The sequence below is a fragment of the Cetorhinus maximus genome, chromosome 17 (assembly GCF_964194155.1).
Source record: "Cetorhinus maximus chromosome 17, sCetMax3.hap1.1, whole genome shotgun sequence".
In the NCBI taxonomy this organism is placed as follows: domain Eukaryota; kingdom Metazoa; phylum Chordata; class Chondrichthyes; order Lamniformes; family Cetorhinidae; genus Cetorhinus; species Cetorhinus maximus.
In genome coordinates, this window is record NC_135895.1 from 63,102,564 (window position 1) to 63,124,535 (window position 21,972).

Genomic DNA, 21,972 nt, shown 5'->3' on the forward strand with positions numbered 1-21,972 from the left:
CACTGTGCCACAAGACCCCTGGTGGCCAGTCTATATGTTAGAATTTTCAGACTAGAGTTTCGGCAGGCTATTCAACTTTGGGGGTCATGTCAGCCAGTCCAATTCTGTCCTCGTAACAGTCCACACATGCTGCTTCTAGTACAGGTAGGAGTTAATGGATAACAATGTAGAACAATTTATTCATCCCTCCCTATCCCAGGTACAGAAACAAACTACCACATTCCTATCACTGCTCCAGCTGAGATAATGGAACACAGGACCTGAGATCTCTCCCGATCTGTAGACTCTGTTCCACACAGGGTACTGTATTCACCATTAAAAATGCTTGGCTTTGTACAACTCCAATGCAACGGCACAAAATCACCCAACAGTTATCTACAAAAAGGTATACTTAACAAGAAGAAACAATGGAGGAAAAAAGTGGAATTTTAAGTCAAATGTTAAGAAAAAGTTCCCTTCTTAATTAAACTGATAGGCTTAAAACATAACTTGCATGTTTATTTTAAGCTGTTTACATGGGATGGCAAATCAGAACAATTCTCAAGTCTTAAAAATAGACTCATTTGATCCATATGACATGACAAGGACCATGAGTCTATTTAATTCATTGTTTGAGTTACTCACCCTTCACCTTTCAGCCCTCGCTTTAAACAGTTTCCAAGGAGATAGCAGAAGAAAGGCAGTGCATGGTAAAGCTCCATTTGCTTATAATTAAGAGCCAGACAAAATGCCACAGAGCCAAACAGGACTCGGTCAAACAGCAGGCCCAGCAATCCCCAAACGGCAAGGCCCAAACTGATAGAGTTATATGTGTTTTTGTGTTAAGGATAGTTCACAAGTATTCACCCAGACAGTATATGTGGACAAACTAATACTCTCACCACCTGTTTTACTGCCTTGTGCCAATACTGAGAAATTAGGCCAAAGCCACCTATGTCACATATGAAAATGTTCTCAAAAGAAAAATGGCATTCGAAATTTATTACATGAATAGAATTTAGATAATTGGTTTAATCCTTTTCAAATTCAATTTGAATAACAACCAACAAAATTTCCATTTGCTAATGATCAAGGCACAGTTATTTTATTTGAGGATGTATTACTTTTTACCCCGGTCACTTCTTGAAGATGCTAGCTCATCTTGAGGTTTTGTTCTATGGGTGCCAGACATTTTGCTGTCTCAAAGTGAAAATACCAATTATCTAAACATGAGCAGTATTGCACCCAAGCACAGTCCTGTTCTCATTCATTACGTACGCACATTTTCCAGTAGAGGTTCATGAAGAGACTGCTGACTGATATTTCTTCCCCTTAGCCTTGGGTTACTGAAGTTATCCGAGCTGAATACAGTTAACTAATGACCTGGCAGTGAACCTGGTGGGATCATCCTATCCTTTTGGCTCAGTGCCACATAACAGTGCAGTCACTCACTGAACCACTGGGAGAGCTAAATGCATTGCTTTAACAGTTTCTTTAAAATTCAAAACTGCTACCAGTAAGGATATTGAAAATGGCCATGGTCGATAAGAATGAGTCCAGGATACAGCAATGCACAAAGCAGAGACGACACCTGCAAAAAGTAAAAGTAGGTTGTACATTTGCAATGCAATTACACAGAATCATGCCTTCTGATAAGCAATGAGTTACTTCCCCTAGTCAATTTTCTCCCTCCTCTCTGAAAATGCTAAAATACATGCTGGGATCACAAATGAGTTGGGCAGCCTACAGCAGCTCAACCAAGCGAGGCACTTCCAGTTTATTCAACTTAAGGGCATCATAGCTGAGCCCAATCTACCCTCATCAGAAAACTACTTTCCAGTAGGGGCCACAGGAATACTAATCAGGAGTGAGAACCCTCCGGCTGATTTCTGTTCCATGCCAAAACTTAGGCGCAGAGGTCAATGAAATATAAATCTAAAGCACCTTCTCAAAATGCTTTTTCCATCCCTGTGTACTTTTATTTGTCCATTTCCCCCTGAAGGTGCTGATCCGTATGAGTCTCACTGGGGCCTCTAGTAACACCACAAAGTGCCCATCCTTCCCACGTCAGTCTGGATGGTGAGCGTAAGCAGGCTGTTTGACCATTGTGGAAACCAGAGATAAGCTTAATCCTGGCCTGATTTTTTGGCCACAGGGAGTATCACAACTGTGCACAATCCTATCCTCACCAGACATCAGGCGCGCACACATTCCAGCAAGGCCCCTTTGATAGCAAATAGCAGTGGAACAAGAGTAGACCATTCACCCCCTCAAGCTTGTTCTACCATTCAATTCTTTCATGACATAATTGTACCTCAGATCCATTTACCTGCTTTTTTTTGGCCCCCAAATCTCTCAATACCCTCACCTAACAGAAATCTATTAATCTCAGTCTTGAGAGCTTAACTTGACCCAGTATCTACATCATTTTGGATTTTTCATTTTCCAGGTATCCAATAGGACGTGTCAAAAAATGATTTCCAATGTCACTTTTAACTGGCCCAGCGCTAATCTTAATATTGGAACACTGGCTTTTTTTTAATCCTCCTTTTTCCCTTATACAGGGCCATTGAAGTAAACTGGAGCTCTCACTGCTACTAGATTCTCAATTCAGAAAAAAGATTGAACCTCGGATCATTTTGGTCTGTATGGTTCTCTACCAAATTGCATGGTGCACTTATCTACTGAACCAATTGGACTGCAAAGTAAAGACATTTAACTGGGCCAATAGTTCTCTTTCTTATACTGAACAATTGCAACTGGTCAAGTAAATATTACCTTCAAACAAAGGCTGCCGGATGATAGCACATGGAATACATCTCATCATACAGAAAGCAGTTGATAATAAATAAAGCAGTCCATAAAAATACAATAGCATTGCATGATGATTAATTGATCACCAATATAATACTTAAGCATATACACTGCTTCCATTCCTGGACTGTGCAAGTTACGAGATCTCAACATGGTTTGTTTGGCAAATCAGTGCAGCCGCATAAAAATATTTAGTGATTGTTGGAAAGTGAACAAGTTTAGACATGAGACCATGGCAACATCAGACTTGACCTTGATGCCCTCCACAGTCAAATATATTGCTGTCTAGATTTGCAAAGGAAGAACTGTCACTTGCTTGAGGCACCACAGTTCAGTGCTAATTAGTGTCGTCAGGAGAAAGAGGGGAAATGAAAAGATGCAGAGATGGAAAAAAAACATTTGTGGGTTTTTTTGAACAATGGTTACTAAGAATTTGTATCCTATGACATAAATGCGTTGCACTCCTGTGTGATTTTAGTCACGTAGCGGAGGTGCTAATTTAGGAACACTTACTCACGGCGCAAAACTAAGAACATGGGGCAGTTAATGCGCAATTGCAGCTGTTACCTTTATATGAAGTACTCTGATAATTACATGGGACAAACACTGAATAAATGTCATTACTGTTCCCTCAGCTGTTGATTGCCCTGTAGTCTCCACCCACCTCCCCAACCAGCTTTCCTGCATGCTTCTTGGGAAACGATTTCAAAAATTGCTTACCAGCCAAACATATTTGGTTTCATGGCATACATATTTTGCACGTTATCTTGAAACACCCATCATAGATCAAGGAAGCCTTCACCTTGACTTTTATTAGTATTCAGAGCATGCTAATGATTTGGTTTTGTTGTTTCAGTATACAAAAATACCAGTAAATCTAACGATGATTCTGTAATGTGACAGAATTTAAAACCTCAGAACCTCAAGTAACATTATCCTCAAGTCATGCAAGCCATTGCTGCATGATTGCGTGGACTTCACTTATTCAACGGCTACGTTCCAGAGGATTTAACTGAAACTGAAATTTAACCCATGTCCTAAGCTTCTGGTCACCTTCGCTAAAATGTCAAACCATATTAAATTAATCATTCACTCGGTCAAAAAAAGAGTTCTGCTGACCACTCCGTAAAAATTATTCCTTGTCAATTTCTCCTGGCCCAACAAAACAATTCTTCGCCTGAAGAGATGAAGACTTGCTGCAGTGTGCTTCCATAAGCATCTTTGGATATGGCACACAAGTAGACATTCTTCACAAGAGCCTATAAGCCTATGTCAGGCGGCTATTTTACCTCATGGGGAGGTTACTCACCACAGCTTACCTTGCCTTCACCCAAAACATGTCTGCAAATGCAGAAACATCTATATACACGCACACGGGCAGACAATGATCAGGAGTAAAAACTCCCGTGCACAGTGCGCTGAGACCAAACACTTGATACTGAGATTTGTCACCTCAGTTCAGACCAGGACTTTGAATCTGAGACCTGCTTTGTTTCTATGCCAGGCAGTGAATTTCATTACATTATCAATTTTTCTCAAGTTAACCAGTGATGAATTTCAGGTGCTAAGGATCAAGGAATGTACCAGTGAGGTTACCAAGGATTTAATTAAAGGCAGATGTGTGAAGTTTTGTACTATGTCCACTTCAGCTACAAAAACCGCCCAATTTACATTTATGTAGAACCTTTCACAAAACAAAATGTTCCAAGGTACATTAAAAGAAGTGTGGTGGACGTCAAACAAGTAAATTCTCTCTTGTTTGATGAGAATATTGAAGACGGGGATAAGATTTTTGAAGGCAAGGAGAAGTAGAAAGTAGAAGTAGCTAAGGACAGAATTCCTAAGCGTAGTCCTGAGGAAACAGTTAGATGTCATTGGTATGCAAATGAAGCAGGCCCCATGTTTGTTGATCAAGATGCCATGGGTTATGAAAAATCAGTGGGCCCTAGGAGTGGAGATATGGGTACACTGGAAATGACCACATGGGAATGGGAACAAAAATTATCAAAGAAGATTTTATGGTCCAGAATTTGTAGGAGTGGGGCATTCCACAGTGGGCCTGATAAGTTATACCTGCTCCTGCACTGATCAGCTCTAGGGTTTTTTACCCCGTGAAGTTACTAGAAGCACAAGCTAACAGCAACACAGGTGAGGGCAGCAGGGCATCTGGGAACTTGCTGAACAATGGGACAAACAGTGCATCACATTTACCGAATGAGATTTAGGGATTGAGAAATAAACAGAGGAAAAACTGAGGAGGAGGGCAGTTAGAGTGGATGAATTTATTATCAAATCAGGCATGGAAAAAGAGAGAGGGAAAGAAAGATTGAATTAAGAGGAAGAGAATAAAGACAGAAAGGAAAAGTAAAATGTATCAAATATATCAAAAATATATCAAATCAGACAACTTTTAGATCTCCAACAATTCAGAACCTAAAGAGACTCCACAATTTAATTCAAAAACAAAAATAACTGGAAAAACTCGGCAGGTCTGACAGCATCTGCGGAGAGGAACACAGTTAACGTTTCAAGTCCGTATGACTCTTCATTTTGCTTTTATCCACAATTTAATTGTTTATTTTCTGGGCAAGAAAGGTTGATTGGCAGTTATTAACAATTTATCACATTGTTATAAGGGTACTTATGTTGTTAATTAGTTGAGTTTCAAATGTGAAAATGCAACAACTTGAAAATCACCAGGAAGTTAAGGGAGAGATGCTGTTTTTGCAAGGCTAATGTTGGAGCAGTGTGCAAATTGGCTAGTAGCTTGTGGTGATGCGCAACTCACAGGCTCTCTTCCTCGCCACAAATTACTGGACCACTTGCACATTAATAACAACACTTATTTTCCCTCATATTTTGGGCCATTGCTTTCAGAAAGATAGGAATAAAACAGAAAGAGAGTAGTGCCATGAAGACAGACCATAGAAAAGGGGTAGTTAAGGAAGATGAAGTGTTTGACTGTATCAAAGGTCACAAGAGAGTTGAAGAGGGATAATGTGTTGTAGCACAAGATGTTAATCGACGACCAGTAGAGTCTTGGTGCTATGGTTAGGATGGAAATTAGATTAGAGGAAATGGTAAGCATAGAATAAAACAAAAACTATGCATTTGAGGACTACAAATTAGTGGGAATTTGGAATTGGTCTAGCTCTTTGACAGGGGAAAGAAATTAAACTATGCTTTCTAAGGGGGAGTGACGGAGAAAACGATACATGATAAAAGGAAGAGGTTGGAGAGAAGTGGGCTTAGAAGTGTCAGGTGAATGGTGAAGACCTGGATGAAGGGCGAGGGGATCAAAAGAGCCGGCAGTGGTCAGATTGGGGTGTTGGAACGAAGGAACAGAATGACAGAAGCTGAGGTAGAAGGCTGTGGCAGTGAAATTTAGGGGTGTGCCAAGGCTAGAGTCAGAGTAACTAAATAGAAGAAAGAAGTCCACAGCTCTCTGAATCAGATGTCAGAAGGGATGGAAAAAGGAAATGAGACTGGCAATTAATGGCAGAAAAGAGATAGGGATTGTCCTTACCTTTACTATTGAATCTGCTTCCATCTCCCTTTCAGCCAATGCATTCCAGGTCACAACTTGCTGCATCAAAGAATTTCTCATCTTCCCCACCACCTCCCCAAGTTTTTGCATCAATTATCTTATTGCCATCTGATTACTGACCCTCCTCTCACTGGAAATAGCTTCTCCCTTTTCCACTCTATCAAAATCCCTCAAGTTTGAACGCCTCTATTAAATCTCCCAACATGCTGGTGTCATGTATTCTATCTTTTTTGTTATTTTTTTAAAAATGGCCTCAACCTTATTTTTCCTGTTGCAATAAACATTTGCTATAATGTAACTCAAACATGTCTGAAGCCTTTAAAAAATATTAGCTTACGGATAAATATATTGTCAGTATGATGCTGAGTCATACGGAGCAGAAAAACCCAAGGATCAATTCCCAGTCTTGTATGCATTGGCTGCCCTCCAGTATCACACTATTCTTTGAATACAATTCCAGGCAATTGTTGTTAGGCTACTTGACTGGTGGCAGGTGGTGGAGAAAATCAGTATGAACCTATATTTATCCCGCGGTCACACACATGGCTTTCCAGAACTATAGTTACTGGATAGTAGTCAGGACATGGAACTCCTGGCTGATTTTTGCACCCATCCCACCATCTTTCTAGTCTTGGAAAACTAGCATTTCAAATGCATTTCAGCCTTGGCTCACAGTGTTAGTACTCTCACCTCCAAGATAGAAGCTGGTGAGTACAAACTCCACTCCAGGACTTCAGCATGTAATCTAGGCATTGTAGTTCTGCATTTTCCAAGGTGCCACTTTCTCTGATGAGATATTAAAACTGAAAACCCAACATCCTTCTCAGATGGACATAAATGATTCTCTGGCACATTCCAAGATGAACAAAGGGAGTTTTCTCAAATCCCTGGGCTAACATCTATTCCTCGTCAAAAACATGAAAAGCAGATTAAATGGTCATTTAGCTCATTGTTGTTTGTGGGATCTTCCTCTGTGCAAATTGTTTGCCACCTTTGCCTAAAAAAAATTAATCTTTGGCTGTCAATTCTTCAGGATATCTGAGTTTCTAAAAGGTATTTACATAAATGCAAAATTATTCTGTTGACATAGCTGGACTTTTCAAAAATTAAATAAACGTGTTTTTCTTATCAAAATGCAGCACTAGAAATAGCAGAGAAAAGATGATAAATTGATGCCACTTGGACCAACTGGTGATACCTGGAACAATTTTCAGGAACAACTTTCCACTTCTAAGCTTCGTTATAGGTTTTGTACGAGTTGATGCCTCAGGTACTTGGGTCATAACTGAAAATCTCTCATCTAACATTTGTCTGACATTGTCAGTTTTGCTATTACCGTCGTTACATTGACTGTAATGCTTACCTTCTTCCTCTCTGGTTCTTCACAGTGATGAATGTAACAGAGGATTGCAGGGATATATACGGCAAGGTCTGCAACAAACACTAAAAATTGGCAAAATGTCAGAGAACTGTAAACATAAAAATTGTTAGGAACAGGAAAAAGCCTCAAGGTCCAAAAGGGCAAATCCTTCTTAGATATCAATCCTACCTGCCCAACTTTTCAATATATTCGTCAATTCCTTGATTAGACTCTGGAACCCATTTATACCAAGCTGCTTCAGTAGAGTCCCTTAGTTACTTGTTCCACATATCTCTGGTACCATTCCACAGATGCCAGTTGCCTAAAGGTACCTCATTCAGTGGCCACTGATCATGCGATTCTAGAAAACTGGTTAAGTGTCAACAAATATCTAAACTTCTCACTATGGAGGGGTAGAGGTTTACAGAAATAACAAAATCCAAAATCAATGAATAGGAAACAACAACAACCTTAACTGATTTTTCCTCCCTCTCCCAAGGTCTCCAACACCAATCATAGAACCTCTAATACTACTTTGACTGAGATCAGCTAATTCTGCACGAACCATGGATACAACCTAGGGCATTTTGGTTTGGATGGAACATAGGGACTCAGCTCCTTCAGCCTGTTCTATTTTCAATTAGACCATGGTTGATCCATATTTTGACAATATTTTTCTGCCATCGCTCCATATCCCTGATACCCTTGCTTAATAAAAATCTAACAGTGTTGGAAATTGTCCCAGCAGCCACAGCCTTTTGGGGAGAGAGCTCCAGATTTCCATGGCCATTGTATGGAAAAGCTGCTTCAAGGTTTCTCTTCTAAATGAAGCAAATACAGGCCACCTTTACCAATTGAGCCACTTGAAGAGCTCAATCTATTTCCCTCGTACCATATAAGTTTCATCTGATTTCTCTTCCTAGTCATCTTCTGAGCAATGAGTCAAAGCTGAACCTCTGTAGTTGGCACGTCAAAAAGATAGGGTGATGCAGCAGACTGGAGTGCTAATGTTCAACTTGACATGGAGGAAAGCTGGAATGTCAATCTTGGCCAGGGTACTGTACACTCACTTCTCAGTGGCGGGCATTGCACTTTTACTGCGGTGGCTTTAATCCAGCCTAAACCAACACAATGCAAGTCCTTACTGGCAGTGAAAGTCCTTCCTGAATGACTTGAAAAGTCTAAATCGTGCTAAAAAAAATAAATGTCCACAGTTCAGAACTAATTAGAATCCAACCAGCAGTCTCACAGGGGTCACAGGAGATGGCTGGTGGGAAAAATGCAAAAAAGTTCCTTTTGGTGTATTCTTAATACAGTGTTTCCAGCATGTTCCGGTAGTATTTCAAATTTCTGACATCTGGGGAACCCCGCTGCCCACTCCCGCCACCCACTCCTTCCTGTGAGGCCCCTGGCACCCTGCCACGCTACAGGCCCACTCCATCTCATTGTGTCGTGGGCCCACCTCCACACCACAGACTCACTGTCCCATTAAGTTCTGGCTCACCACAGGTGTAGCCTATCCCATAATACCATGGGTCAAGGGGTTGCACCTTGATTCAGTCTGTTGTTTCAAAGCAAGGTTCAAAGTGTTGCACCATGTGCCAGTTGGTCCTATCACACTGTGATTTAACATGCTGTCCAAGGGTTGTGTCTCTCATCACAGTGGATTGTGGAAATCTGGAGACACTCTTTCAAGTCACTGGTTGGTAACTGAAAAGAGTAATAACTTCACTCACAGGTGTGGTTAGGCATTTAAGATTTACTTTATATGGATCTGAGACTTTTGTATGGGAGTCAGAAGAGCAGATTAATACTCATATTCAGTCTAATAACCTCAAATGACCTTCAGAATCCCCAAGGTCACCAACTGAACAGATTTTAATTGATGCTCACATAGATCGCTGGATAGACTGTGCTACAGCAGGGAAGTGTTTGCCATTTCAGTCTATGCCTATGATTAAGTTAAAATGAAATCTTTTTTTCACCAGTCTTCAAATAAACAGATGAGGCTGCTTGATATTTACCATCAGTTCAATGGATGTATCATGTATAAACAATGAAATTAATTTACACTCTATCATAAGTGGGATGTACTGCTTCCATAAATTGTTTATCATTCTTAATAAAGCATAAGTGTTTTTGTGCTCTTCCACTTTGCCTTAATCTACGTCCAAGTGCATTGCAATAATTGCCCCTCCGACTCCATTCCCTTCTGAGACGATGAAACCATTTAAGCTGTCCAAGTGATTTCATCCACTCCCAGGGGTAGGCGATGGCATAGTGGTATTGTCGCTGGACTAGTAATCCAGAGACCCAGGGTAATGCTCTGGGGACCCGAGTTCAAATTCCGCCACGGCAGATGGTGGAATTTGAAGTCAATAAACATCTGAAATTGAAAACCATTGTTGTTTGCTGTAAAAACCCACCTGGTTCACTAATGTCCTTTAAGGAAGGAAATCTGCTGTCCTCACCTGGTCTGGCCTACATGTGACTCCAGACCAGGTTGACTCTTAAATGCCCTCTGAACTAGGGCAACTGGCCAGTGACGCCCACATCCTATGAACCAATGAAAAAAAATTTTGCACCAGTCCTCCTAGATACTGTGCTGCTGCAAACATCTTGCATGTCACTTCTGGCACTGATGATCTGCCTACTTCTATTACAAGTCATGCTCTTTAATCACTGACAATGAAGAGAATATTTTGACTTGCCAGCTTAGTAGCTTAAAATGGGGAAGGACGAAGGATTTAAACAGCACAAATAACAGAAAATCCAGCACCTTGTGCAAGATGGATAGGCTTTCAGGAGTCAAAAGTTGAACTATTTGCCAAAACATCGACCCTCTTCACTGCTCTTTCAGCCATGGTATTGATATGGCTGGTCCAGTTAAGCATCTGCTGAATGACCACCCAAAGCTGATAGCGGAAGACTTGGCAATGGTGGTGCCATTGAAAATCAAGGGGAATTTGCTGATCTATTTTTGTTCAAGATGGTCATTACCAGGCAAATATCCAGCCCAATCTTGGATTTTATTACTTTATAATAAAGGTACTTAGGAATGGAGATGAACACTATGGAGTCACCTGTAAAACACACCTGATGTTATGACGGAGGAAGGTCATTGATGAAGTAGCTGGAGATGGTTAGGCCGAGGATGCTTTGTTGAGGAATCCTGGATCTGGATTGACTAGCTGCTGACAACCATAACCATCAGCCTGGCGCTCATTTTCCCTTCAGATTTTTTTTTAAACTTTGCAGTTGTTTCTAAAAATCTTAATTACCTGTTGCTCGCATGAATAGCTTGTGCCCAAGGCTTTCAAATCCATGAGATGTACGAAGAGCAATCCACTCAGGATTTATCGATTTAGCTCTGAGTAAAAAAAGGTTTATCTCTAGAATAAAAATGCATTTCACTTTATGTAAAACATACACATAATCAATAAACGATACCCAATGGCAGAGAGTACAATTTATTTTTCTCCATCTAATTCCCTGTCCTCCTCAAAGGAAATTGATGCCTTCGACACCTCACCCAAGTATGTATTCCACATAGGGAAGCCTGAACTGTGAATGTCGACAGTCTGTTTGACAATGTAGAGTGCAATTTGAACCTCATTCTGTCCTCATCAATCAGAGCAGCTCACACAAACTGCTTTCTTTCCAAGTCTCAAACTGCAACATTGTGGCAGCTGGCCTAAGTGGACTGAACAACGTCTCAAACCCATGGACAAATGCATCATTGCAACATCTAAAGCTTACATCTGTAATTTATGCTGGGGTGTAATTCCAATACCATCAGTGGCTATTCTTCAAACCAAGACAGTAAGTATGAACACAAACAGCAAAGCCAAGAATGTTCCTGATCTCACCAAACATCCACACCACTGCACTTTCCTGCTGTAAGAGGAGGAAGAAGGTGGGCATTGAACAGGAGCTGCAACCTTAACTGATTTTACATTTCATATTAAAGATTTCTTTACCCTAATTCTAACTGCTGAGGTGTCTTATCAAAGATAGCAGATTAAACTTACACATATGCACAAATCAGACTATGGTAAGCAGTGAGTGGTGGATAATCAAGACCCCAGTACTTCAGATTATTGTTGCTTGTATTGAAGTACCTGAATAGAAAAAACAAATCAACTATATGTCAACCATAAAGAGATTCAAAAATAGTTAACTTATTAAACTTCCATATTACATACTTTGGCAACTTACTCTCAATTGTTCTATATTTAGGTAATTGTACCACCCAAAGCTGAACCAAGATAGACCCTGATTCAATCCCAGGTCTCTACCAGGTTAGCCAGTCTCAACATAGCAACAATAAGGGTGCTGCAATTAACCTCAGTACCATGGTTTAGCAGACAAGGAAGAAAGTCAGGGATCGCACTCATGATTGATATCCAATGACTTCTGATAGAAAGTGTAGATGTCAGATGGGAGTTATACAGTACCCGACTATGATGACCAGCCCTTTCAAGGATTGAAACACTCCCGAGCATTCCCTGTCCAGGCTTGCGTACAAAGAATGAACTACCTGATTGAAAGACTAGAAGTTTGCCAGAGCCAACATTATTGCAGTTGGCAATGAGAAGGGGCAGGGGTGGAGGTGCTGGAGGGAGGAAGAAATTCTTCACTTGAATTGCAAATAATCTATAGAAATTCCACAGTGACACATCTCAAAATACCCCCATAAATGTTGAATTAATTGAATACTGAGATTACAAACCATTGGTGGATGGGTAGATTGAAGGTAATCTCCTGCCAGTGTCGCTGAGCTTCATAATCTCCAAACATAGGAGGTTTCCCAGCACCTGCGGACATAGTAAAAACAGTTGAATAGATAACATGAAAGGGCACTATTTCCACAAAAAGTTTTTTGGCAAATTCACCCTTCTAAGCATAATGCCTCATATGGAAAGTGAATAACACAGAAGGAGGTGGTCCCAGATTGCATCCCTCCTCTGAGATAACAGGAATATAGGAACATAGGAGCAGAAGTAGGCCATTCAGCCCGTCGAGCCTGCTCTGCCATTCAATAGGATCATGGCTGATCATCTACTTCAATGCCTTTTTCCCCACATTATTCTCATATCCCTTTACCATTGGTATTTAAAAATCTGTCAATCTCTGTTTTAAACGTACTCAATGACTGAGCTTCCAAGTTTGTCAATTTCAGCTACTGCAGCAATGTAAGAATTAGTATTAGGGGAGCACTGGAAAGCATTCTCCTGGCTTTGAGGCTCTTGATTAGTATATACCCACCCAGCTGAAAGGTCTATAAAGGCTGCTGAGTGAGAACAGGATTAGGTTTACCTGTAAAACACATTCTCACCCCTTGACAAGTTTATTCTATCAAGTCCACAATGACATGCTTTTGAATTGCAAGAGTTTTACAATGAGGGACCAAACCCCAACTAAAATTTTTGAAGGGTGATTTTGGAGGTGACGAAGGATAAGGTCTAGGCTTGCACACTGAGAACAGCCAAGGAAGGAAGTGATGAACCGTTGGCATTCATGGAACTACATTCAAAAAACTTTGGGGGGAAAAAAAGGTTGGAAAGCCTGGAATGTGGAATAAGTGTTTGACAAAAATAAAATACCACAGATGCTGGCAATCTGAAAACAAAAATCGAATACTCAGCAGGTTAGGCAACACCTGTGGCAAAACAGTAGTAACTATTTGAACTCTTCCTCAGAACGACTCGCTATTACAGATGAACAGCATTTTAAAAAACACAAGTGAAAGGGAAAAAGAAAAAACTTAAATATACATGAAACAAAATAAAAATAACTTGGGTAGAGAACAGGTGATGATAATGTTGCAGTTATGGTAGTAGCAAGAGACAAAAGGAGGCATAATGAGAGAAATCAAAGGCGATGTGAATAACTAAAGGCTGCATTAAAAACAATCAAGGTGGAGCAGGTTCCAGTGGTTCAGGCATCTGGAAGAAAAAGAAAGCAGGATGATACCTGCCTCACAATTTGAAAAATATGTTTAGCAAAGCAGGATGCAAAAAATAATGCACTATTTTTTACAAGATGATAACCCACAGAAAAGCAATTTCAGCAGAATTTCTCAATTTGCAGGCTTCCAAAATAAATCATAATTTGCCAAACACATTATTAAAAGAAGCCTGCCCCTTTACCAAGTCCACAAACTAAACCCACTCGGTATTGCCATTTCCAAAGTGCTTAATAAACGTAAAGGCTGTTGTCAACCTTTGCAGTTTATACACAACTGTAAACACGTTCTGCTCGGGCTAGGGGTGTCTTTCCAATGTATGGGGCTGAATGAATGAAAGAGGCGAGGTGAACTGCAGCTCACTGACCGACCTGAATAAGAGTTCAGAGACACTGCCCAGCGCACCGTGAGGCTGACTGCGAGTACTATGGTGATGAGACTCCATCTCTCCATCCCGCACTCCACCTCCTCTCTGGCTCTCTGCCTTGCCCAGCACTTCCTGGACCCTGCGCATGCGCCCTGTCCCATCCCACACCGCCGGCGCTGCCTGATGACGTAGAAGCTCCTTGGCCAACTCAGGAGTTGGTGTGAATTGCCAGTGAAGTATTTACTTTCATTTATTTGAAGTTTATTGGATTTAAGTTTTGGGAAGATACTAAATAGATGCATCACTTTCAAAAATAGATTTTAAAATTATTTTAATTTTCATTGGATAACTACAATATATATACTTATTATAAAACTATATTTAAATTGATTGCAGTAGATACCTACATCCATTTCAGAAGTTGGTTCAGTTCTCATTACAATAACCTACAGCAATTTATAAATATGTTGTCTGGGTTTGTTTTCAAATTGGTTGCTTTAATTCAGGGACAGAATTCCTGGCTGCATTCATTTGGATAAATAAAAAGTTACTTAAATTGACATTTCGTTTCCAATTTGAGTAGTATCCAGATTATATGTTGTCCTTTGCACGTACAAACATGTTAGAGGGTACAAGTGCTGAAAAGGAACAGAAAGACAGGGAAATGTTGGAAATTAAGCTTACTTAATGGAAAGGAGGGAGGTAACCCCTCTCAAAGTATGGGTTTATATTTATGTCTCGCAGACATTAAAATAAGCCACAATATAGATCAGGAAAGAATTAGACCGGACAGGTCAGGAAAAGATCAGGATTCATTAGATAATGCTCATACGAGTTCATATACCGGCGGTGTGAAGCGAATGACGAAAAACTTGTGTTTTGCTAAACCTGGGCGAACAGCATCAATTTTCAAACTTTCTGCTATACTCCCTTCCTTGTATTGCTGCCAAAATTAATATTATTTTAGCCTCATTTGTCATCATACGTTATAATGGAACCAGTTGAGGCAATTAGTTTTATTTAATTAGATATCTCATACATAACCTCGAATATATTTAAGTTGAACTGAATATTGACAAGATTTGAGAATGGCATTTAATTGGATTCCTTTGCTGTAATACAAAAGTAAAACGATTTAATTGGATTCGTTTTTGCTCGTTCTGATGAGGCCTTGGTGGCTTATTACTTTTCGCTTTTTGCGTTTATGATCATTCCTCGTGTAAAAAGAATTGGTCAGACACACAAAAGCAGCAACATAGTTGATTTTTGTGAATTATTAAATCAATTGAAATAATCATTTAAATCAAATGTCCAACTCTGCTGTTTTTGTATATGAACAAAAATTCCTTGCTGGTTTAATGTGTTTGACCAAAAATCTTCAATCAGCAATGCCTACATTTTGATTGTTTCGATTTTAATTGCAAAGTAAATATTCTTTTTTATTATTATATACATTTTCATGAATGAAGTTAACGTGAGTTTCGGACAGTTCAAAACATTCAGTATGTTGCAATGTTGTTTCCAGTGATATATATATTATTAAAAATAGATGCTTATATCTAATAACCATGCTAAGCATGTATAATGTGGTCTTCCTGATATAAGTTTATGGTAAAGATACGTTATATAATAAAATGTAAAGTTTATAGATTTACGTACACCGTTGAAAGACAATCCACTCGACGATGCAAGTTAATAGTACATTGCTGTAAGAGATTTACAGAATGTCAGACTTTAGCCATCCCACAAGAATCCTTCAGGTAAATCAACCCCAGGTCTTTTTCTGACTGTTGAAGCGAAAATTACACCTTTAAAATCATTGTTGCCAAATACTTGTAGACGGTAGCTTAAGAATCCATTTTAAGATTTTAAAAAACCTGCCCCCGTACTTAGTGACTGTATATCTGAGCACGGAAGGGCGGTGAACGGCAGACTTCGACCCATGAGTTGACCAAGGTGAATCCATGTTCCTAATGATTCACATCTGGGCTCCCTGGACTTCTATTTATTTTGTAAATAAAATATTCAAACTACAGAGAACGCGAACGAAACGAAAAACTGACAACTTTATAATTCTCACTAAAATCCTGCGGTTTAATTTAAATCGAATTGTCAGTGTAATTTGGGAAGAGCTGATAGGCAAATGATAGATGAAATTAGCAACACAAGAGTCGTAAATAAAAAAAGAAATCGATGTTTTTATCCGAAGGAAGGTTTTGGTTGAAGTTGTCGCGCTGATTTTACTTCCCAAAGGTGGCGCATTTTTACTTTTTAAACTGAATTAATTTAAGCAATATAGTAACTGAATAAAAGTTGAAATTGCGAATGAATTTTGCTTCCATAACTTAATGCGTTTATTTACTACGAAGCGTGTTTGGTGTGTTTGTATACATTTTGTACCTAACTTTGTGTTCAATCATTGACAGTATTGCCGTTTCATCTTTCAACTCCCACAAACCCAGGTAGGGTCCAGAATTGTTTTTTTTAATGCTTTCTTACACTGAAAGCGAGTGGTACATGTCCTCGGTGAATGGTGGTTTCATTGACGTATTAATTGCAAAAATAGCCGGGATCCCGGGGAATAAGAACACAGGCATCACTTTTCTCACGACTCAATCTGAAAATAACTTGCGCAAAACCCAATGAAGTACATATTTTACAAAGGGGAAAGACTCCACAATAAACTGGGTACATAATTCTAACACTGACACACACAGAGAGAGGGAGTTTCCCTTCAAATTTAGAAGGCAAACTTTACTGATTTTTAAAAAATATTTGCTGTTGTGTTGAAAGTAACTATCGGGCAGTCGCTAACATTTCAGAAATTTAAGCACATTCCGTAAGTGCCATCTAGTGCTGCATTTCGGTATCACAGACTCCCGTCGAAATCCAACCCCGAGCTTCCAAATGGAACGAGATTTGGTTAAGTTACAATAATTATTATGGTGCTGTTTACATCATTATCAACACTTTACTGAGATCCAAACTGGCAGTGAAATAAGAACGAAAATGATGGCTGCAAATGTTAGCCTCATCGCTGTTGTCGATTAATCAGTTGCATTCCCCTCAAATTGCCGTTTACCTTTTGGGTTTCAGCAAAAAGGATGTTTGTTCCAGACTTGAGTTCCTATAATTTCATTTTTAAAATTCAATGGAAGTAGTTTTGAACAGTCGAGTTTGTTAAATGGCATGTTTATTTGTGCCGATCATTTATGTAGAGGTCTCTGTGAAACTCTTATTCATGCAAGTTTCGTTTCGCAATTTAAAAAAAAAACATAAATCACTTGAAGCTCACGGTTGACCGCAGGATGACTCAAAAGCTACAACTGCAGATACATACGAATCAGTAAAAGTTCCGAGCAACAAAGGATCAGTGTTGGAATGAGCCCCTGTTATGGCTCGTCATTTCGGAATGGTTATATCAGCAGGTTCCTGAGGCGGACAGTGACTTTAGGAGTCGCCTTCTACTTTCCCAGGGCTATCAGTTAAATATAGAACTAACGCTCGTATTTCACTAACCATCCGCCATTTGCTAGTTTTGTGTAAACGTAACTCATAACCAGGGTCACAACTGCCTAACATCTTGTTGCGTTTATAGAAACAAGAGACAAAACATTTTTAGATCAGTTTCAATTTCCTTGTAAAAGGATTACTGAGGGAGATTCAATTTAGGGACAGGGTCTGGTGTTATTAAGTTGCCCTTCAAGTGAAGTTGGGGGTGGATATTTCTTTCATCGTGTCAAACGATTATCAAATAGATATACTTGATGCTGAGACCACACCCCGACAAACAAGACGGCTCGCTTCATTTGGCGTATTTATACTGAGGTATAAATGTTTACACACAGTAAAATAATATTTACAATTACAGAAAGAAATCGCGTCCAAGCCGGGGCGCAAATGTTGTTCAAGTTGGACGGGGTCTGACATTTCGCAACACTCTTTAAGCACAGAGTGTGAAGTAAATAAGGAAATTCAATACCGGCAACGACACTTGAAGCCGCGACACATAGATAAACAGTCAGGGGAGAAAGGCTGGTGATCTAAAACCAAGCTCGACGGCCGCGATCATTTCCAAAGTATTAAGACGGAAAACGACCTGCATACATTTTCCCCCCTCCACTAGGTTTTAGACCAAGCTTTTCAAGCTCAGAGCTCTCCCAGAGACTCGGATCTCTTTCCAAGGACTCAAAGTTAGATGAATGTGGTGTATTTTGTTTATTGGAATTCGCATTACACACGATGGGAAAATTACACCCGATGTATTCTCAATAGTTCCATATTGAAGTGTTCAGCCCACAGCAGTCCGTGCTAGTTTTGGAATTGAGATAATTGATTATTTAGAATTTCACTTATTTCAAGTTTGTTTGTTGAATATTAATTTGAACATTCGTTCAAATGGCTGCCAAACGCGTCTCCAACTGGGACACACCAAAAAATGACAAGGTTGTGAATGGAGTTTAATATTTGCAGAATACCTGGATTCTTCTCCTCATTAGGGCAACAGTAACCATTGCCTTTTAATTTTCATTCCTTTTTTATAACCTGCATGCATTATCACCCCTTTTGTCATCACTATTGCTGGCATTAAGTGTTTCAGGTAACCTGCGGCCAATCGATACCGGGTTGCTGATGCACCCTTGCGCTCTGCTTTAAATAATGTGTTATTATTTCAGTGATTATGTAGATGATAAAATTTCATTTAAAAAGCCTGAATTTACAACTCCAGATGGCGGGTTCTTTTTTTTCTTCAAAATCTGCTCGAACAAACCTTTTGGACCAGTTTAAAGTGTTTGGCTTTAATAACTTGCTGAATTTTATATAAATAATTTGGGTTTCCAAATAAAAAAGCGACTGCGTCCACAGAGAAACACATTTATTTAGATATAAAATATATAATTTACGACAAAGCACCATAATTATTTGATATGACTGTGCTATACAACCTTTTATATGTTAACATTTTCTAAATAATATACTTTGCTTCATCACTAAAATGGAATTGAAACAGATTTCAGTCGAGCCCTTTTCAATTTGCTCTTGCGAACCCCTCTTCCATGAAGTTAAACAGTAGTTGCTGTCAGCTCAAATTTCACAACTAATACCTTCAGCAAAATGTTTACTTATTAAATGGCTTTTAATTTTAAAAAGCAGCAATGACCTCTATGGCGTCACTTCAGAGAGATTTTATTTATAATAATCTGCCTTATCTTTTTGAGGTCGCTATCTAATGACAGTGTGTTTTAATATCCCAATCTGTAACCAATTTAATGCAATTATGACAGAAAAAAAACTCTAAATCTGCAAGACCGACAGCATCCTTTTTTTTTTAGAAATGAACAAGGACAGAAACGTTTGCAATTTGTAAAATTTATTTACAAAGTTGTTTGATTCCCATTGTACAACACGACGGTAGCGCTACATAGAATACATATATTTAATTCATATAAAGGGCTTTAAGCTTTTGCAGTCGTATACAATATTGACATTTTTTTCTCCTGTTGAATTAATTCTTTAGAATGATTCGGTCTTCCTTAATATCTATACATGTTCGTCAATAAGCTACTGGCAATGAACCTTTCAAAAAGACATTAAGTGTGAAAGCCCAGAGCTCTATACTACAACTGTGAAACAGTCTAATTAAAAAATAAAACTCAATGACTATGAACCGATAGGTCCTTTATACAAATATTTACAAACGTATTTACCTGTACAGAAAGCATTCCTTTTTTATATATAACATAGGATTATAGTCTATAATTCGCAGTCAAGTTCAGTGCGACCCACTACCACAGGAGCAAAAAAAAAGGGATATGGTAAGTGAGCCGTTGGAAGTGGAGGAGGTATTAAGATGGCCATTTGGTCACTGCGGCGGCCGAAGCTGCTGACTGTAAGAATTGTCCGGAGATTATGTTCGTGGGGACACTGAGGATAGGGGTAATTGCAGCTGTGCTTCTCGCTAAAGACAAGGGCTGAGGACTGATGAGGGCTGACTGGACGGTCACTGGCGGCCGCAGGAAAGTTTGTGAGCTGCCTGATGTGCTAGTCACCCCGATGATATTCTCGATGCTGAAAGAAGGTCTGCTGGTAGGCTCCGTTTTCACGATGGATGTGGAGCTCAGGCTGCTGAGTTGGAGCTGGAGGCTGGGGCTGAGCTGCGAATTGAAGGCTTTCCTGTTGAGTTCACTGGACGGGATGAGCGGGACGACTGGGGGTAGCATGGGACCCACAGGAGGGATGTAGGGATACTGGAGAGTTGAGGGATGAGGATAAGAGGCGGGATGCAGCGCATAGGGACGCCCGTAAGGACCGCTTAGGCTATAAGCTCCAAAACTCTGCATCATGAGTGCAGTCTGCTCCCTCAGATGGTCTGCAGGTTGCCTCTTGAACCTTTTCCTCCGGCGAAGAAAGCTCCCATTATCAAACATATCTTCAGATTGTGGATCTAGGGTCCAATAGTTCCCTTTTCCCGGATTACCAGGCTCCCTGGGAATCTTCACAAAACAGTCATTTAGGGACAGGTTGTGCCTGATGGAGTTCTGCCAGGCGGGGAATTTCTCCCTGTAGTAGGGGAAGCGGTTACTGATGAACTCACAGATCCCACTAAGGGTTAACTTTTTCTGGGGACTTTGCAGGATAGACATGGTGATGAGAGCAATGTACGAATAAGGTGGTTTCACCAGACTGTTCTTGGGCTTTGAGACGGTGCTGCCGCTCGAAGAACCACTTTCCTGAGTTTCAGATTTGGTTACTTCTCCCTCCGAGGAAGGCTGGCAGATAGCGGAAGGGCTCTCCGCGATTTCCCTCGCCCCGATCTCCTCCATCTCTTCTCCCTGATCGTGGGTGGCGTGGCTCTCAGAGTCGCTGTCCTTTCCCATGCCCTCGTCTCCTTCTCCCACCACATCAATATCGACATCCTCGGCTGTGAGGACCGTGTGCCCTGACATATCGCTCGCACTGCCGTTGCCTGACAGGGTCATCACGCTTTCCCTTTTACAAATCAGCAAAAAAAAAGGTGAGAACTCGGCTTCTTTTCTGATGAAACTTCTCTCCCCTCTCTCTCCCTCTCCTGTCTCTCGTCTCTCTCTCTCTCTCTCTCACACACACTGTCTCAGCTGGCAGTCCCTTGCAGATCAGATGACAACGCTTTTTTTAATGCAGGTCAAGGGGCTGTCAATAATAGTTACCTTTAACTTTTTGACAGCCTATTTCAACTTGCACATTGCAACTTATTAACTTTTTCCTGTATTTTCTCTCAATGTTTTTTAAAAAACCGCTTTCGGGTACGCAGCTCTTCAGCTTTTTATGCCTCCTTTTTATATTATAAAAAGACTGTCTGAAGATTGTTTCAGTTAAAGATATACTCTCAGGATTGTCACGTGAGGGACTAACGTCAGACTTCCCTCTGTTAAGCCATGCAAAACTCGAGTTATTTCATGTAATCGTCAACATAGATCCGGCCAAGACAACAGTAGCACCACTCATTCTTACAAGCAGCATTTCATCAAGATGGTCAAAGCATTCTTTGTCAATAAACTTGGGAGCAGAACAGAGCAAGACGAGACCTCAAATTATTTAATTGGGCGCATTTTTTACAGTTGCACTTTTTGGCCAAATGCACAACTATGTTACGATGTTTGTTTATTAATTTTCCTTTATTTCAGGGCATTTACCCCTCCCAATCAAAACCGTGAAAATAAATATTTTGATTAGTTATTAAAACAACCATATTGATGAATGTGCAAATGTGTAGATTGGCGTGACATTAGCTTTCTTCACAAAGACAATGATCGGTTTAATTTTCTTAGCATTGTCTTTTTTTTCGCTTCACATTGACTTACAGTCAGGTATCAGCATCTAAACAACATTTTTTGTTAGAAAGGCGAATTTTAACTGCATTAAATTGGTTGCTGCACATACAGCAGAATGGCTATTGA

The 21,972-nt window shown here is 40.0% G+C and overlaps 2 protein-coding genes across 3 annotated transcripts in view; both read right to left on the reverse strand.

Moving 5' to 3' along the window:
• Positions 1 to 14,188, reverse strand: part of alg6 (ALG6 alpha-1,3-glucosyltransferase) — a 54,394-nt gene extending 40,206 nt beyond the window's left edge. Inside the window, exons 1-7 of one of the 2 annotated variants that reach the window (XM_078561318.1) lie at positions 14,040 to 14,188; positions 12,433 to 12,517; positions 11,732 to 11,821; positions 10,982 to 11,070; positions 7,704 to 7,783; positions 1,506 to 1,570; positions 625 to 810 (exon numbers count right to left, since the gene is read on the reverse strand). In XM_078561318.1, coding sequence (XP_078417444.1) covers positions 625 to 810; positions 1,506 to 1,570; positions 7,704 to 7,783; positions 10,982 to 11,070; positions 11,732 to 11,821; positions 12,433 to 12,517; positions 14,040 to 14,121 — 677 coding nt within the window. In that variant the 5' untranslated portion in view covers positions 14,122 to 14,188. Of the gene's footprint in view, positions 1 to 624; positions 811 to 1,501; positions 1,571 to 7,703; positions 7,784 to 10,981; positions 11,071 to 11,731; positions 11,822 to 12,432; positions 12,518 to 14,039 lie in introns of both variants that reach the window. The other variant, XM_078561316.1, reaches the window with a different exon arrangement.
• Positions 14,189 to 19,389: 5,201 nt separating this feature from the next.
• foxd3 (forkhead box D3) lies at positions 19,390 to 21,385 on the reverse strand. Its single transcript, XM_078561321.1, has 2 exons — positions 21,223 to 21,385; positions 19,390 to 21,025 (listed from the first exon to the last, which is right to left on the reverse strand). The coding sequence occupies exon 2, from the start codon at positions 21,013 to 21,015 to the stop codon at positions 19,882 to 19,884; it is 1,134 nt and encodes a 377-aa protein (XP_078417447.1). The 5' UTR covers positions 21,016 to 21,025; positions 21,223 to 21,385; the 3' UTR covers positions 19,390 to 19,881.
• Positions 21,386 to 21,972: the final 587 nt, after the last annotated feature.

Bases quoted from the DNA above. Each gene is read 5' to 3' on its own strand.
- foxd3 (XM_078561321.1), bottom strand. From the start codon at position 21,015: ATGACCCTGTCAGGCAACGGCAGTGCGAGCGATATGTCAGGGCACACG.